We start from the raw sequence: 17,537 nt of genomic DNA on the forward strand, positions 1-17,537 counted from the left end.
TGGAACAGAGTAAGTATACTGAAATAGCCATTCTCCCATTATTTCTGCTTTTGAAAAAAAAAAAAAAAAAGGAAATCTCCTATGAAAACCTGTACCATTGGGAGCTAAATGCCAGAGGGGCTAGAGAAGTATGCCATGCGCCAGATGTGCATCTGGATCATTGGTACCTACCTGTACAGAACAAATTTCCCCACACTTTTAAGACACATCTTTGTCTAATGATGACCACCGATAAAATAGGATCTATTCCTTGACGACTGACTTTGGTTTGGCCTGGTTTCTTTGATGAACTCAGGAAAACTTTGTGGACTATGCTGAGCCTCGAAAGAAATCTCTTAGATGTAGTATTATATTAGCAAATGATATAAGTGGGTGACAAAACTTCAACAAATTTAATCTCATAATTCAAATCAGGATAAGAGAATTTAAAACACAAAAGGTTTAAAATCCTAACAACATTGTGGTTCTTTTTTCTCTTCTCAGCCACTCTTCTGCAGGCACACATTTTTCAAATAGTTGTAATTATGGTAGAGCTACTACTTGGTGACCTGTTTTGTTCAATGATGTGTGCAACCATATTTTTGTTTTACTAAACAGGGTCCAGAGTGATCATTTTGTGATGGCTGCATCAAATTCCATCCATTCAGAGACCATCTAGATTATTTTCAATATTCTCATATTGCAAAGAATATATTCATGACTATAGACATTTAAAAATCATTTTCTAAGGTTAAGTCTGCAGAAATGGCATTAGTGGGTCAACAAATATAAGTACTTTTTATAGTTCAGTAAGTGGTTTTCAAATAGATTAAAATAATTCCATCTATTTAGCTAGACACATAATGTGTTTCAGTCAAGAAAATGTCTGTTGAGTCTTTCACTCTATAAATATTAAGGCAGGATTTGTTTTGTACATCAGGTAAGTTTTAGAGTTTTCATACAAAGTAGATAAGGGGCTGCTTTTATATTTTTAAAAAAATCATTTCAAAGAAGATACTCATTGAAAACATTTATAAATGCCAAATTCCATTTCCAGGATCATCTATGCAATAATTATAAACTTTAAAAAGCTAGATGAAAAAAGTACTTAGAAAAATTTCCCAAAGAAATGTGAATTATTCTATGTAAACCTTTCTTTGTTAATTCAATGGTAGTGGTATATTGGAATGATAATAGAGTTCAGAATCAGAAATTGTGGGTTCTTTCTAGTTCCTACACTTACCAGCTATGGAACCATGAATATTGAGTAAAATAAAGAACAGATAGCTGAAAACATACAATAAAAATCTGGTTAAAATAAACAGTTCTTCTATTTGACAACTAGGGTGGGTTTTTTTTTTTAATGAATGTGACAAGCATATTTCAAAATGGTCGCAAAGTAATAGGTTTTATAGGAATTAAATTCAGCAATGTTCTGCAAGTTAAGGCATGGGATTCTCAAGACATCAGGTCAATGTATGAACTTATTCAAATCTGGACAGTCATTTGCATGTTTGCTAAGGAGAGATCTCTTTGAAGTAATATGTTTTGTGCTCCCCATATCTAACTCAGTAATTTTTGGAGAATAATTTCCAAAAGCAGGAACAGACAACTTATTATAATAAGAACAGGGACTATTTGAATATTTTGGGAAGTCATTTTAAACCTCATGACAAATATTAAGGAGCTTATTATATATATATGATATTATATATTCAATAAATATTTAAGGAGCTTTTTATATATACATATAGACATATATTTATATAAATCCAGATATGCACCTGTTGTTCAACAATAAGCACCAAAGACTTTATTTTCCATTAAGCTTGAGCTATATGAAATTTCAAAAAAGGAATACTGGAAAATCAATTATTTTATCAAGGTATCCACAGCATTAGCAGTCATGCATATACAAGCTAATGCCCAGAAATAATCTGTATTTTCAACTCAAAATTGATTATAATCTCCACATTTTAAAATTCTGGTGACTATTAGTAATGATCTTAGTTGATTATATAATTAAATTCCCAAGATATATGTCTGATGATGTCATATCTAGTTTTAATCTGTTACCTAATACTTGTACGAATTTAGTCCACCTGAACTTCAGACACCCGTGTCAGCTACCTCAGAGGATTTCTGGGAAGATCAAACGGGAGCTGTCTTTGAAATCTAAAAGGCAGAACTGCTCATTACCATTAGGCCAGAGAACACAAGCATATTTCTATAGATAACATAGCTTAGAATTTATCACTTCACCTCATGTAATTAAAAAAAAAAAAAAACGATATCTGAATATATAGGAATGGTCAACTAAAAAACAAAAACAAAACAAAACAAAACAAAACAAAACAAAAAACCCAGAACACTTTTCATTAAATCTACATCCAGGTCTTCACTTATTCATTCCTATGAATCACTGTGTAAACCAACAGGATAGGAAAACACACCCAACTCTGAAACGAACTCACCAATAGGCCAAAATGCTGAAATCTACAGTTATTTTTATTACTTTTTCTAGATAAATGAAGTTAGAGAAATTTTGGCTTTAAGTTGAATGCAGAAAGTAGTGGGAGAACAGCAAAAATGGGTGGCTAAGCTTAGTAATTATTGTATTTTAGACAACTTACAACTCTTTCCTCTCCCAAACAAAACTCAGACTAATCACAGAGAATAGTCACTGACAGACAAGAGGTTTTAAAGGGGATATGACTACTTATAAGAAGCCAGTCTAAAGCCTCATGACAGATTAAAAAAATAAACGACACAGACCTGTGTGTGCAAAACTCATATTTCTTAGTAATTTTCTAAAGAAATTAAAATATCATTCAAGCGGTAGCTAAACACCCTCTACAAAAATACAAAATTAAAATAATCCTATCAATAAATCCCTTTCATTACAAGCATCTGCTTTTCTAATCTTATTTTGAATCAAATGTCTTTTATATGCAATAGATCATGAAAATTCCATTAAACTTCTATAAAAATCCCAAGCAAGGCATGCCTTCCACTACTACTTGAACCCTCATTTAGCTTTAAATACTCTTTTTTGTATGTAGTCAGTTGGAATCATATTGTCTAATGCCTGTACGAAAAGTCACTAGACTCTTCTGTGTCAGTAAGTGCTGGAAGCACTCAGCAACCAATGGCCTAAATTAGGTACTCATGTCATGATTACATCAGTAGAATAAAACTTTCAGCACAAGAATAATTTTAAAACAAACCAAAAAAATAAAAATAAAAAAATAAAACAACTCCAACTGAAAAATATCAGAAGCCATGTGGTGTGCCCACCTTTCCTGAAATACATCCTATGTTTTTCTCAAATAGACTGATGATATAAAAATGATGCAGTTAACCAAACTGCAATCTAATATCTTCTACAGCATCTGAAATGCACAGTCACTGGTTAGTTTTTAGTTTGATTAATGCCATTATGCGGTATAAAATGACCTTAATAACCATCAGTTTACTTGAAATATTTCATAATGTGCACTGTGTTCTAACAAAATGTTGAATGTTAAAGTTGTATCAGAGGAGACGGGTTTTTAATTCTGAGTCACAAATAACTATATATATAAGGTAAATGATGAAAAGTCCAGACTTAAATAGCAGGTGCTGGCATCCTGTGGAGTAAATATTTGATAGACTATTTGCATTTCGAATCACCGGGCCGATTTGTGGAAAAGCTCCCAAGCCCCACTGAAAACCTACTGCATCAGTCTAGGGCGATGTGGCCCTGCATTTTTAGCAATCGTCCCAAGTGAGTCTAATCACATTAAAACTTGAAAACCACTGCCTAGGACCAAGGGCATGAACGAGACACCATATTTTGTAGTTGGAATGCTCAAAATGTAAACACGTTCCCAAGGAGAATGTTAACAAATGTTAAAAATTCATCATGTTCTATCCTCTCTGTTGGATGGCACTAAACTGTGAATAAAGGCATGTGTCTTTTTGTGATTAATTAATTAACTGGTTGACTGTCTCACTTGTTCGTTCATTGAACAAGTTATTGGGTATCATTTATGAGCTTGGCACTATCCTGTGCGGACCTTTTCTTGTTATGGGTAAGACAGCAGTCAAATGGTTTCAAAGATATTCCTCACTTTATTTTTCACTTGAAAGATGTTCACGAGGTCTCCTTTGGATATTGTTGGATGAGAAAATGAATGCATTCATGGGTCCTTTTGTACCATAAAAAAATTATTGTGTAACTATCACCAACTCTTTGTTATAAAGACATGATTGAAAACCTTAGTCCTTTCCAGTATCTATAGATTTTAACAATTTTTTAAAATAACCCCTGAAAATAAACTGCTGCTTGGAAATTATGAAAAGGTATGCCAAAGTCCCGAAATGGAGTTTTAAAAGCCTCATTTCAGTGACCAATATGTAAGAGGTTTGCTCCTTTTTAAAGACTACCATAAAGACTGAATTTTACAGTATAGAAGGTATGCAGCCACAAAGTCTCCCAAAAGGTATCAAATGAAGAATGGATAATAGAGATACTGATACAAAGTTTATGCGTGTATTTTACATTTATATATTTAATAAAATGTATATTTATATATTACAATTAATACAATATATTTAAATATACTTATTTAAAATGTTATAAATAAAATTTCCAATAACTTATAAGCTGGCATAAAAAGCAAAGAGACAACCTAAATGTTCCATAGAATGTTCTAATTGGAGGCAATCTTACAGATTATCTCATTCAATCCTCTAATTTCATATATGTGGAAAATGAAGCTCAGAAGAGATGAGAAACTTGACCCAAGGCTACTCGCCTAATTAGCAAAAACACTAACACTAATTCTTGGGTTCCTGTTGTTCAACATTTTTGGTAGCCTCACATCAGGTGCTATAAATAAGTCATCAGTTCTTCCGAACAGAAGAACCAGAAGGCTGATAATCTATGGGATTTTTAATTTCCTTATGGCCTGACAATGTGCAGCAAAAAGAGAGAAAGAGGCGGCAAGAACAGTTGGCCAATATTTAAACAAATTTAAACTTTTTTCACCTTAAAAGGAACTCAGAATTCAAACATGTACTTCTGAGTCCCATGAGGACAAAGTAGAGATTTAAACCCAAATAACTCGACATGTGACCAACTGGCAAATAAGCGTGTGCACTTCTTGCCACACCATTTAAGTCCCAGTATGCTGTGCGATCAGCACCAGAGGAAAGAACCTGAAGATAGGAGTGTCTCAGATCTCAGGGCCGAGCAGAAAGACGGGCCCCTGAGCTTCCCACTGCAATATGCTAGCAGATTCTCACTGTGACACTAGAGCAGATCCTGTTAGCCAGAATGAGATAGGAAGCTGCCCTCCCACCAGCAAGCAGTTAGATAAGAGGAATTCGGGTTAAGAGGAAATGACAGTCATACAGCAGTAGCCACTTGTGAGCACAGCAGAAGACGACGGACAAAATACACAGAGGAGCTCCTCGCAGGAGAGAGAGAGAGAGAGAGAGAGAGAGAGAGAGAGAGAAAAGAAAGAAAAGAAAAAAGACAGAAACCCCAAACCAATGACAAAAGTACTCTAATTTTAATTAACCATTATACAAAATATAACCAATTACAGACTACCTCAAACTGTGGGAAACTTCGTTTCTAAGAGTTCTGACCACACAGCTCAGCCTCGTAAGAGATTTCAATAGAGAGTTGTAAGCTTCCTAAATATCGTCTCCTGTTTAATAACTAATTCATCAAAGTTCATCTCAGGTTGCCTGTTGGGTCCCCTTCAGTCAACAATCATGCATTATGAACCCAGGGTGTGCTTCCAAAAGATCGGGGCAGGGGGAAGGTGAGTCACATATGAAGCATCCAGCAATTTTTAAATATTTACAATCTCCTAAACTTCCTCATAATTTATCTGCAAACAGCACTAGCTTGCTAATGAGCAAGTGCAACCGCACGATGACAAACCACCCACAAGTCGAAGTGCATCTCTAGCACACAGCAGTCCTTGGTCCACGGGGAGCGTGCAACTAGGTCTCAAAGTCCTTTCTGAGTTCTCCGCATGGTGCTCTCTTCATTAGCAGCTTTTCCCAAAATGTTCAGGAAGGTAAGAGCTCAAGCTAAACAAGCAAACAAACAGAAACCCTAAAGAATTTACCAGAAGCCAGAAATTCTTGCTTCCTCTCTGAACTGTCACCTGTGTGGGAATGAGTTATATAGGGTTTCAAAACGGAGTCCTAAGTTCATACCAGACTGGAACATCCTTCCTACGACCTCAAGTAAGTTTTGCCACAACTCTGCCCCTAAATCTATTGTCCTGGGAGATGGAGTGAATGACAGTGTCTTCCTCAGAAGATTGTCTTGAAGACTGACTATGTGCTGCATGAGATGGGTTGAGGCCGAGTTTGCTAGAAAGTCAATACCCAATAAACACCAACGACTGTTACTGCCATCAGAAAAGGTGGTGGCAGTTCTAGTTGCGCTGAACTCTGGGATCCTCTGCAATGCATGTAGTGAAGCCCTATAAACAAGAAAGCAGTGCTTGCTCAGTAAATTCCTGCGCAACTGATAAATCATTAGTGTCAATTATGTTCATCACACAACAGCCTTATTTTGCCTTTTTCTCAGTCGTTACCAACACCCCAAACTTCTCAGCCCTAACTGTTGCCTCATCCTAACCGAGGGGAAAGAACAAAGAGTCATTTTGCTCCTCAGTTGGACACAAATGCCTGGTTTTAGAGCTTCCACGGACAGTAACGTTGCCGTGTTTTTCTTCAATCTACAGTTTACCGAATCCATTAATTCACAGCCACGCTGAAATTCGGAGCAACCACTTTGATACCAGAATGAGATCTTTCGCTTCTTTTTCATGCTGCAATAGCAAAGCACATCCATCTGATCATCCTTGACTCTAGAGCCCGATGCAGTTTCCAACTGAAAAACTTTCATCGGAGCACACTTCACCAGCGGAGCTGCCTTGCTATTCCAACCCAAATATTGTGAGGCCTGTGAGGAAATTTGCAATAATAAATTTTAAAATGCCTGATGCACTGTAACTGAGCAAACTGTTGTGAGAACAAGTGTCAGGGGAGGAATAGAATTTGTTCTCAAAAGAAGCAACACGAACAACGCACATCCAGGGAGCATTTGCTGTGTGCCAGACGTCGGTCTAACGCTTTGAGGAAAGGGCCATTATTATGTCCATTTTGAGGATGAGGAATCAAAGATAAAACCAAGTTAAGGGGCAGCTGGGCCCCAAGGTCTGGGTCCCTAATCCCTGCTACACTATCCGGCTGCTGTGGCTTTTATCAACGTTCCATTTGTCAAATACAGCATACCTCCATACCTCCTCCTTTTGGAGCAAAAGGCTCCAAATAGTCAACCCAAATCTCTACTTCAAATTTCTTTTTGGCCTTTATGGCCGTGGAAGAAATGAACCAACAGCACACTTTGAAACTCAGAATGGAGTCCATAGAGAAACCAGCTCATCATTCCTACCTCAAGTCTGTCTGTCCGCATTAACTTCTGTGCGGCAGCTGCAGCAGCTGCAGGTACAGGGACCCCGGGATTCCCTGTGACCAACATTGGTGCGGTCGGCAAGATCTCTGCTGGAACCAGGCTTGGGGACACAGGTCCCAGGTAGGGATTAAAGGCTGCTGATGCATTGGTGGCTAAGCTTGGTGCAACTGAAAACATTGGCTGGAAAAAAAAAATAAAAAGCAGAAGTTTAATATACAAGTCTTGGCTTGTATTTGATATCCCACATTATATATCTACCCTCCATCCATCCATCCATCATCCATTCTTCCTTCCGTCCCTCCCTCCCTTCTTTCATTTAATTCTGTTTATTTAATCTCACTCAGGCTAAGAATGTTTCTTAAATAAGTATTCATCAAGTCAATGTGTTTCTAAACTATAATAGGTGATTTACTCGTTCAATTAGCTGCTGGGATTTTGAAACCCGGTGTCTATAATGCTTATAATTTCTTTTTGAATAACAGATCGCTTATTCAATGCAGTCATTGCTTGTGGTCATCTAATCTCCATTTTTGTCCTGATTTAATCCTGGAAACTTATCTGAGAAACACATTTTATAATTGCTATGTCAGATGAACTTGAAAGATCTGTTTACAACTGTTAATGGGTTGCAAGTGTCCTATTATCTGGAATAAATAAAGCAGAACTCCCAGTGGGCAACAGAGTTTCGCAGTCAATATAAACTGTGAATAAATCTCAGGGGATATGTGAAAAGACGATGATGACACAATTTCTTTTGAACACATAAGGTAAAGCGTTTGGCATATTCACTTGTGCGTTTTCCTAAAGAAACTATCAATATCGCACCAGCTTATCACACCCTCGTGAAATACTTAACAAAAAATTTACCTTACTAGGGAGAAACCACCCCAAATGTGAAGCCTGAAACAGAAAACTTCGAAACACATGCTACATGCTTTTGCAAGGAAATACACGTGGTGGCACCGAAAAAAAAGTCACAAGATCGAATTTCTGCCAGAAATGCTTTCATGGATATAGGAGGATGGTTCCTACCTGGGACACGAAGATTTGTGTAACGGGAAATGTATTTGTTCCTGAGTAGAACTAAATTATTTACCTGAAAGCTACTTTGGCAATTTGCTTTTCCCATTTTTTTTAAAGCATAACGTAGCACAACAATCTGCCACCTTATGGGTGGTATATTTTTAACTTCCATCATTCAATAGGGTTTCATTCAATTCTTGAAGCCTAAGATTTTGTGCAATAATAGTGTTTGTCTCCAAAACCCACAAAGTCCTGGGCAAAATGAATCCTGTTCTTTAAAGGACTTTTTAACAATCAATTTTCTTTATTACCCTGTGATAAGGAACAGAATCACAGAAACCTTTTTAGACTGAAGGGAACATCAGTGTTGTAGCTAATTCTTCTCTCTTACAGAAATAAGAAGTTGGACGAACCCTGAGCTGACACAGTATTCAAGAGAGTTTTAGAATAAAGTTTTATGCAATTAAGATGTAACCGCAATTCTTAAGAGCTCAAAAGAAATAGCTTTAAAAAAAATAAAATGTGTTCTTATTTAGTATGGCCCTGCCTTGTCCTGTATTTAGAAGAGTAAAACGGAATTCAAGTATTCTTGTTCTCAAGTAGGTAGGGCACGTGTGGCAATGTCTGGAGACATTTTTGACTGTCACAGCTTGGGGGTGCTCTTGCATCTAATGCATAGAGAGGCCAGGGATGCTGCTAAGTGGCCTGCAACACCCAGGACAGCCCCTTACAACAAAGAATGGTCCTAGCCCCAAATGTCAATAGTGTTTAGGTTGAAAATCCCTGTCTTCAGGGATGCACTCGTCTTCTGACTTCACAAATTGTTTCAAGACAAAATCACTGCAGCTAGTGCATACATTCTTACTAAGAATAAGAAGACCATGCAAAATAGACCATTTCACACATAATTTGATTCACGTGGGAGAAGACACAATGCACCATACCTTCCACTGGCATTTTCAAGTCATAATTATGTCTCCAAACGTGTCGGTCTGAATACCATGGTGAGCTGTCCTGCCAGGCTGAGGGCTCCTGCCTGAGGAAGTGGCCTAAAGCTATACCTCGGACCCTCACCCCTCATCCCTGCCCAAAACACTGACAACACGGAGACTACCTGGGTGCTCCGGGTATGATCAATAATCAGTCCAAATCTAAGGCCCAGAGCAATCTCTGTCCATCGAGTTATTTAAATAGCAGCCGATTTTATGCTGCTCCACTGTCGACTGGCTGCCGAGGCATTGCCAGGACAAGGGCTGACCTCTCTCTCTCTCTCTCCCTTTTTTTTTTTTTTTTAAGAAAAGCATTTATTTTAAGAAAATAAGACCAGTGACCAATAAAATGCAGCTGTGTTAAATCTCATTGAATAAAATCAACTTGGAATCTATGATGCATATAATGTAGCAGTTGCATATCACAGATAAAGGAAGACTCCTACTAAATAAAAAATATTGATCTTACTAACTGGCAACAGTTTTCCTGCTGGATTGCTTCTGTAGGCTTGTCGCGTGAATTGATTTTCTGACTTAAGGCAGCAGAGCAAATTTAAATCTGAAGAATTTTAGGGCCCTGTCCCCAGGTAAAATCTAGCAGCTTTGAAAATCTGAAACATCCAACTCTTCAGCAAGCATTCTCTCAAACTGCTCCCTCTCCAGAGAAGTAGAGCTATTTGAGTGATCATAACAGCTCTGAACTTTGAAACTTGATTCCAAAACCTGCCCACCCCCCAAAAGTACAACATTCCTTCCTTTATTTTGAGTTTCTGTGAAATTTGCTACATTCCTTCTGCAAAGAGCACCTTCCTGGAGGTGGGTCACTGCATGGCCCCATCAGTGCCCTAATCGGATTAGTGAGGTGCTTGGACGGCTGGGCTGCTGAGTCCATTCCAGAAAGCCATCCTGCCCAGGGTTCAGCAGAACGGCAAGGTAGGACGTTAATGCTATGGTATTAGCAAGTGCATCCTATTTTCTCCGAAGTATCTACAGGATAACATACAACGATGCCATCGGTGTAGTCGGTACCGACCACATCCTGTAGAACGATTTACAGATAATTCTCTTCTTGGAAGGCATAAGGCAGGTTGGCTTACGATCGCCTTTTGCCAGTGAACACCTTCCGCAGAGCAAAACCCAGTGCGATCTTACCAACACTGGTGCATTTATGGGATAACCACTTGTCTGTTTTAAATGAGGCATTTTGATTCCGTTAAAGCAATCAGGCTCTATTATAAATTAAAACGTTCTTCAATTTCACATGATGACCCTAGTTAAAGGTGTGCAACCATGGTTATTACCAGAATTCCTTCTGTTTATTGTGTGCCGGGCATTGTGCTAAGCGCTTTACCTATGCTATGGTATTTAGTTCTTGGAACAGGAAAATATAAACTCTGTGGGCAAACAAAGGCAAAAACTCCATTGTTTCTGTTTTGAGTTGGGGGTGTGTGTGGATCATCAGTATAGTGTGCTGCTGAATCCCTGGGATCTAGCTGGAGGATGCCCAGCATATAGTAAGTACTCAATAAATAGATACTGAATAAGCGAATGAATGAATGAGTGAATGAATGAATTGCAGTCTCGTCAGGTGGTTTTTATTAATCCCTTCCATTTTGCAGACAAAGAAAAGGGCCCACTGAGATCCCGTGTCCATAATCAAAAATAAGTGCATGAAAGAGTTAGGATCTGGGCACAGGTGTGTCTGGCTCCAGGTGGTTCCAAGACCAGGGGTTCTCAGGGCAGCTGGCCGTGGAATCCTCCGGAGAACCTCAGCCCCCCGAATGCCCTGGCACTCCCCACCCATCACAGGGTCGGCAGTACTATTTAGAAACCTCCTGGGTGATTCCAATTCCATACATTATGTGGTCTTTTACTCCTTAAACACAGAAACAGGGCCAGGCTTCTGGGCCTGCGTGAGGTCCCCAGGGAGACACGTGCCCTCGTGGCTCTTCTTCTGAGCACGGTGCGCCGTCTCCACTGCACGCTGCTCCCGCCCAGCCCTCTGCTGCATTTCTAACCACGCTTCAAGAATCACGACTCTTGCTCATCCAAGTTTCCCCTGATCCGCCCCCATCTCCAAACTCTGAAGAGGTGTTTCCTACCCTCCGTTGCCATAGAACTCCTCAGTGCTCGAAATTGGGGTTGATCACCCCACGTGTTCACTTACCCCCCCTCTCCTACGCAAACCAGACGGCAGGCACGGCCTGGCGCATCCTTCATCCTGCACCCCACCTGCTGCAGGCGTCTACGCAGCCTCCTGACTGCCTTAGCCGATGTGCTGCTTTCCTCCAGCACACAAACCAACTAGCAAATGCATTAAGTAGTTTCGAGTATAGATATGTGAACAGTTTAAAAAAAAAAAGAGAGAGATTTAATGTTACGGCCTCTCCGCCTGAAAATGTAATCATTAATTTGTCTAGTATTCTTGTTTGAAAACTGTAATTTCCTTTATTTTTGTTTTGCGGGTTTTCTTTCTTTTTTAAGATTTTATTTATTTATTCATGATAGACAGAGAGAGAGAGAGAGGCAGAGACACAGGCTTCATGCTGGGAGCCCGACGCGGGACTCAATCCCGGGACTCGATCCCAGGACTCCAGGATCGCGCTCTGAGGTCAAAGGCAGACGCCAAACCGCTGAGCCACCCAGGGATCCCCGTTTACACCGACCTCTCTCTCGGTTTCAGTAATGTGGCATTACCATGCTGTAATGTTGCAACTATCAGAGGGGCCCTAACTTATTTTAATACCTTATGTGAAACAGTGTCTGGCATACAATGTTTGTGATTCTTTTTTTTAAGAAATGGATGAAGTACATATCATAAATAATATCTGATTAGTATTTGCTGAGATCGCTGGAATATAAATTTGGTCAGATTTTTCTAGATGTTACCTGTGTGTGTGTGTGTAAAGGCTGAACTTGTAAGTGGTAAAAAATAGAGCTGCCTTTTTTTTTTTTTTTTTTACTTGACAGCACATCATCAAAGCATATGAAACCCTGTTTCTGGGTACGCACAACCCTGTACAAGAGCTACTAAAGTCCCTGTAAACAATGACTTTGAATATTAAACAGCCAAAAGCTAATGGGAGTCCTCAACAAATTCATATTACAATGTCTACCCTCCCCCCGAAGAAGGCAAGCATATGACTGGAATAAAATAAGAAATACTGTTTTATTTATTTATTTTTTATTTTTTACTTTTTTTTTAGAAATACTGTTTTATTTTTTTATTTTTTATTTTTTTTAGAAATACTGTTTTAAAGTCAGCTTCCAGACTGACCTGCTGCCTGGGCAAATCACAATGACCACCTAGCCTTATTTTTAATTTTACCTTATCCTTCAATCTGGTTTAATGGGAGTGACAAACAGAGAAGACTCACTCCCAGCCCACCAAGGAATAAGGTTATCAACCCATATGGTCTGGCCCCTAAGATGCGGGCCTGTCCTCCAGCTGCTTGAGGATGCGCAGGCTCCTTGCCTGAAACAGGCCCTAGAAGGGCAGGTGGACGGAGCAGGACTCAGGATGATGGCCGTGGGAACATTTCACCACAAACGCTTTGTCATGAGGTGGCCTTATCCCAATCACTACTTGGGAAAAACTGGAGAGTAAAGCACTAAAAAGCAGCTTAAGAATTTTAGGTGTTCCTGGAAATGCGACAGATGATGACTTGAGAGCTTTCAGCGCTCAACCGCCAACATCCACGACATGGGGACACCATGCTGCCAAGGTGAGGCGACACGAACAGCTTTAAGCCCCCGCGACTTGTGAGCCAAGTCCAATAACTTTGAATTTCTTGGTCCCTAGGCTACTTCAAACCCATGAAAGGCACAGGAATTCAACTTGAGTCATGCACCCCGAGGCAGTCAGGTGTGTGGACCCTGAGGGCAGCTGCCACCAGAAATTACGGATGGCCCAAGCTAAGGCTTGGGAGCACGGGGAAAGGCGAGGAGTGCACGGAAGTGCAAAGCCCCAGATACAGCTCTTCACAACCATGGCTTATGCAGAGCTCTTCAAGGACAAAGACAAAAGCCTGGAATCAACAGAATTGCTGAAGACATCTTTCTGGGATGGCTCAAAGAAATACACCAGCTGCTTCCAAGTTGTGAGCCACAAGAGATGGTCTATATTTGGTTAGGTTGTTTAGTTTTCTTGTTGGATTATCTTTGCACCAGATAGTGCGTAAAAATGTAATGATTTTTTTTTTTAAAGTAGCGCTTTAAAAAAAAATCCAAAAATTCAATTTTAAAAATTTGGATAATCAAATATTATAGGTCCTCCATTTCTCTTCAAAAATCATATAATAAAGAGAAATATGATCTTTTTCCACTTTTATTAGGGGCTTAGAAATGATGATAGAACTAATGCCAGTTTTTTAAAATAATTTATTTTGCAAGTTTTAGGGAGCAGACACACAGGTAAATTCAATTACTTCCTTTCAACTACTTATTTTCTTATGAAACGGAAATAATGATGAGATTGTTAGGAACCTGCAGATAATATACTTGAAACTTTTCACTACATGGTAATGAAGGTCAGAGATTTTAAATGGATCAACCAAGGACCCAGAGCTGGTTGGTGGCATGTCTCTAATTAGTGTTTCTGCAGCATGGATGCCAGAACCTGAACCACTTGGGTTAAAATCCAGGACCTGCTATGCACTAGCTATGTACCTTGGGCAAATCAGTTAACCTTTCTGAACCCCTGCTGTCTTTATCTCTAAAGGTGAGATAATAACATCAGCTTTATAGGGCGGTTGTGGGGATTTATGATACAAAAAGTAGAGAGCGCAATAAATGCCCTTTGCCACCAAAGTGGAAGCCCTCTTTCTGGTTCCTGGCGTGGTGTATTTCATAACAACAGAATAAAGTCCACGAAAACAGTTAACTCTCCTATAAACCCCTGCATTCCCCAAGTTAGCACGGTGTCATCTTCTGAAGACCTTAACTTTAGAGACCCAGCCTCTCCCAATTTTTGAGAGGATGCAAACCCAACTGAGTGGTATCGTAGCTCCTGCCTGGTCGCAGCACAACCCTCAGCAAGCCCCCGGCTGCCTCTGCTCAGAGCGTGCTCATATAGAACCAACTGTGTGCCCCATTCTGTGCCGCAGTCTCTACACTGGGGCTTGTACTCTGATTCCTGCAGAGGATTCCTTGGGAATCACAGGGCCAGGTAAACCACCACAAACCTTTGCCTGTCTTCCTCGTGTTCAGGAAACTCCTTATTTCATTCATTCACTCATCAAGCAATTTTTGATATCGCTATATGCCAGGCATGATGGAGATGCTTCTCGATTTGATTAGAGTTTCTCTGCTACGTCTTCTCTTCGTGCTCCTTCACCTATGGTTTAGGGGCCACGCTGGTTAGCCCTAAAGAACTCAGATGCTTCGCCACCTTGACTACAAACCCTGAGACTGCCCAGATACTCCTAACTACTCCTGAATGATGGATCCGCTCACAGCATCGTCTCCTTTGCCAGAACCACCACCTGGGTTGGATCCACATGTGCACTCTGTCTTCAAACACTAACATCTGTACGAGTTACCTGGCTGCTGCTAGCCCGGTTACAACCCCTATCCGTTGACCCAGCATTCAAGTTGCAGTAAGCAGCTGGTTATGACCATCTCATTTATTTCTGAATCTCTGTATCATTACCCTCATCAGCAGGGCTGACTACACAAAGGACTGAGAAGTCTCAGGTGGGGTTTTGAAGGCAAATTTCCTGGATTAAAGCCTTCTCTACAGTCATTAAAGCCCCAAATGCTTGAAAATTGAATAATTAAAATGACTTCTATACTTATTACAAAAACGTCACCCTGAACAGAGGGTATTTTTAGACTATGATCTCAGGATGCCTGTAGCAGAAGGGTAATTCTGCATTCAAATCTAGTCATACCAGGGGAAATTAGCATAAAGCCTGAATGTGCTCACAACTAATAAAAATAAATGTTTTTGTCAAAGCAGCGAATTTTCCCACAAAAGCACCAGAAAATGTGATTTGTCTGATGGTTTCAGAAATTGTGATTTCATGACTTCGAAAGCACCACATATGTGTTACTGTGTTTTTATAGGCATGAGCATAAACACTGTTGACAGCCCGTCCCAGGGTCACCCATACGATGAGACTGGCATGGCCCTGAGTAAAGCTCAAGGACTAGCTCAGGAGATGCGCCGAGACTTTGCAGTGAGGAGCTCAAAGCCGTGACCAGCACTGTTTTTGGCAGCGTGGGAATTCCACCTGCCAGTCACTGAGAAGGGAGATAGAGCCCGGCCTTAAATGTTTAAGTGGAACAAAGTATCTCACATCAAGGAGAGATCCTTATACCAGCTAACGGAGTAGCCACCCCAAAGATTTATCAGATCTCCGAAACTGTGTGACAAGGCCAGCTGTAAAAGAGACCTCATGTCCTAGATCTTATGCTACGGAGAATGATTATAAACTTTTTTTTTTTTTTTTTTTTTTTTTACCCAAATGGAAATCTTCACGCTATCCCAATGCAGATATAATATTAGCAGATGCCACGAAAATAAATGCAAGATATCATATTTTTAACTGAGCCCCCGATAACGGTTAAAAAAATATAGATCAGGTTAAAACAGACACAGAATTATAACATTCTCTCACCTCAACTGTACAGTACTGACAATTGGTATCACTGCCGATGTGATATGGAGATCCCTCCCACCTCGAAATGCAATCCCCCCCTCTTTTTTGGAATGATTGGTGCATTAAGTTCTAAGAGAGAATAACAATTACATTGAGTTCAGGGGTTAAAATGTATCAGGAAAAAAAAATCAGTTAGCACACATGCTACAGTTAGCATATAAGAAAACTGTGGGTCTTCCCATTCCCATAACCCCACAATATTGCATATAAGTTAGTGACATAAATAACTGCCAGATATATTCTGATCACTGCAAATTTTAACATGCATTTAAATACAGAATTATAGTATCACAATTAACATCGGAACACATTTTGTAATCTAAAATTGCTTATGATATCGTCTTTCAATTTTATGAACAAATGTAAAGGTTATTGAAGTCATTTATCATACACACTCCCCCAAAGCCCAAATAAATAAATAAATAAATAAATAAATAAATAAATAAATAAACAAACAAGCAAGCAAGCAAGCAAGCTCAGAATCAAAAGTTACTCATACACAGTGCTCGGTAAACATTAGGTCAGTATGACCACCTACGGTTTAAATTATTTAGCTCTTTGCTTAAAAACCCTGAGAGTTTTTGCCCCTCCTGATTAGTTAGTGATCTTTTAAGGAGATGTCCAAGGGCATGATATTGATTCGCCACTGTCAGAATTTTGGTAGCATCTGTAACTGCAGAGTAATTTCAGGTTGAGTTTGAAAGAATAAAAAGGCTCCTTTTCAATCAGGGAAGTGATGCAAACGGATTCTCTTCAAGAAAAGAGGAAAGGGAACATTTTTCTCAAAATTAAAGATGCTCTATGCCAAATTTTGCAATTTTAATTATTACCATTAAAGGGAGTCTGAAAATGCACATGGACTCTGTTGACGAGTTTTAACGCCTGCAAATCATAGGATTTAATGTGAAGAGAATTTTAGGGGGAACACACGCCCTCATATAAATTTCCACATGATTTAGCAAGAAGATGAGTAACTTCACAGTGTGAAAACCTTTCCGAGCTTGCTTGGTAATTTTGCTAGAAAATGCTAGATACCTGATACTGTTACCTATGTTCATTTAATCCAGTGCAATCATTACTTTCACGCTGAAACTGAGCACTTGGAATTACAAACGTAATGAATGAAGAACGAGTATGTGCTTACCACGGGTTGTAATGGGGCACCGGGCATCATGGCATTGGCTAGTTGCATTTGCTGGGCCAACATGGCCATGTTCTTCTGCTGAATCAAGTTATTGCGCCCATTTATCTCCAATTGCGTTTTTAAGTGTGGGGGTGGATGAAGATATTTGCAGTTCTCCCTGGAGCAACGACCCTAAAAAAAAAAAAAAAAAAAAAAACAAAGCAGAGAATACCATTTAAAAAAGATTAGACCAGCAAATCCTCAAAAAGAAG

The 17,537-nt window shown here is 39.5% G+C and overlaps 1 protein-coding gene across 50 annotated transcripts in view; it reads right to left on the reverse strand.

Moving 5' to 3' along the window:
• MBNL1 (muscleblind like splicing regulator 1) overlaps positions 1–17,537 on the reverse strand; it is a 203,457-nt gene that overhangs the window by 23,850 nt on the left and 162,070 nt on the right. For 30 of the 50 annotated variants that reach the window (XR_012014704.1, XM_072792257.1, XM_072792253.1 and 27 more), the window contains 2 exons: positions 17,287–17,457; positions 7,448–7,648 (listed from right to left, as the gene is read on the reverse strand). Coding sequence is in view for 48 of the 50 variants with exons in the window: in XM_072792253.1 (XP_072648354.1) it covers positions 7,448–7,648; positions 17,287–17,457 (372 nt within the window). In the remaining 2 variants the exon portion in view is untranslated. Of the gene's footprint in view, positions 1–7,447; positions 7,649–16,100; positions 16,212–17,286; positions 17,458–17,537 lie in introns of all 50 variants that reach the window. The other 20 variants (XR_012014702.1, XM_072792236.1, XM_072792234.1 and 17 more) reach the window with 1 other exon arrangement.

The sequence above is a fragment of the Canis lupus genome, chromosome 22 (assembly GCF_048164855.1).
Source record: "Canis lupus baileyi chromosome 22, mCanLup2.hap1, whole genome shotgun sequence".
Lineage (NCBI taxonomy): Eukaryota > Metazoa > Chordata > Mammalia > Carnivora > Canidae > Canis > Canis lupus.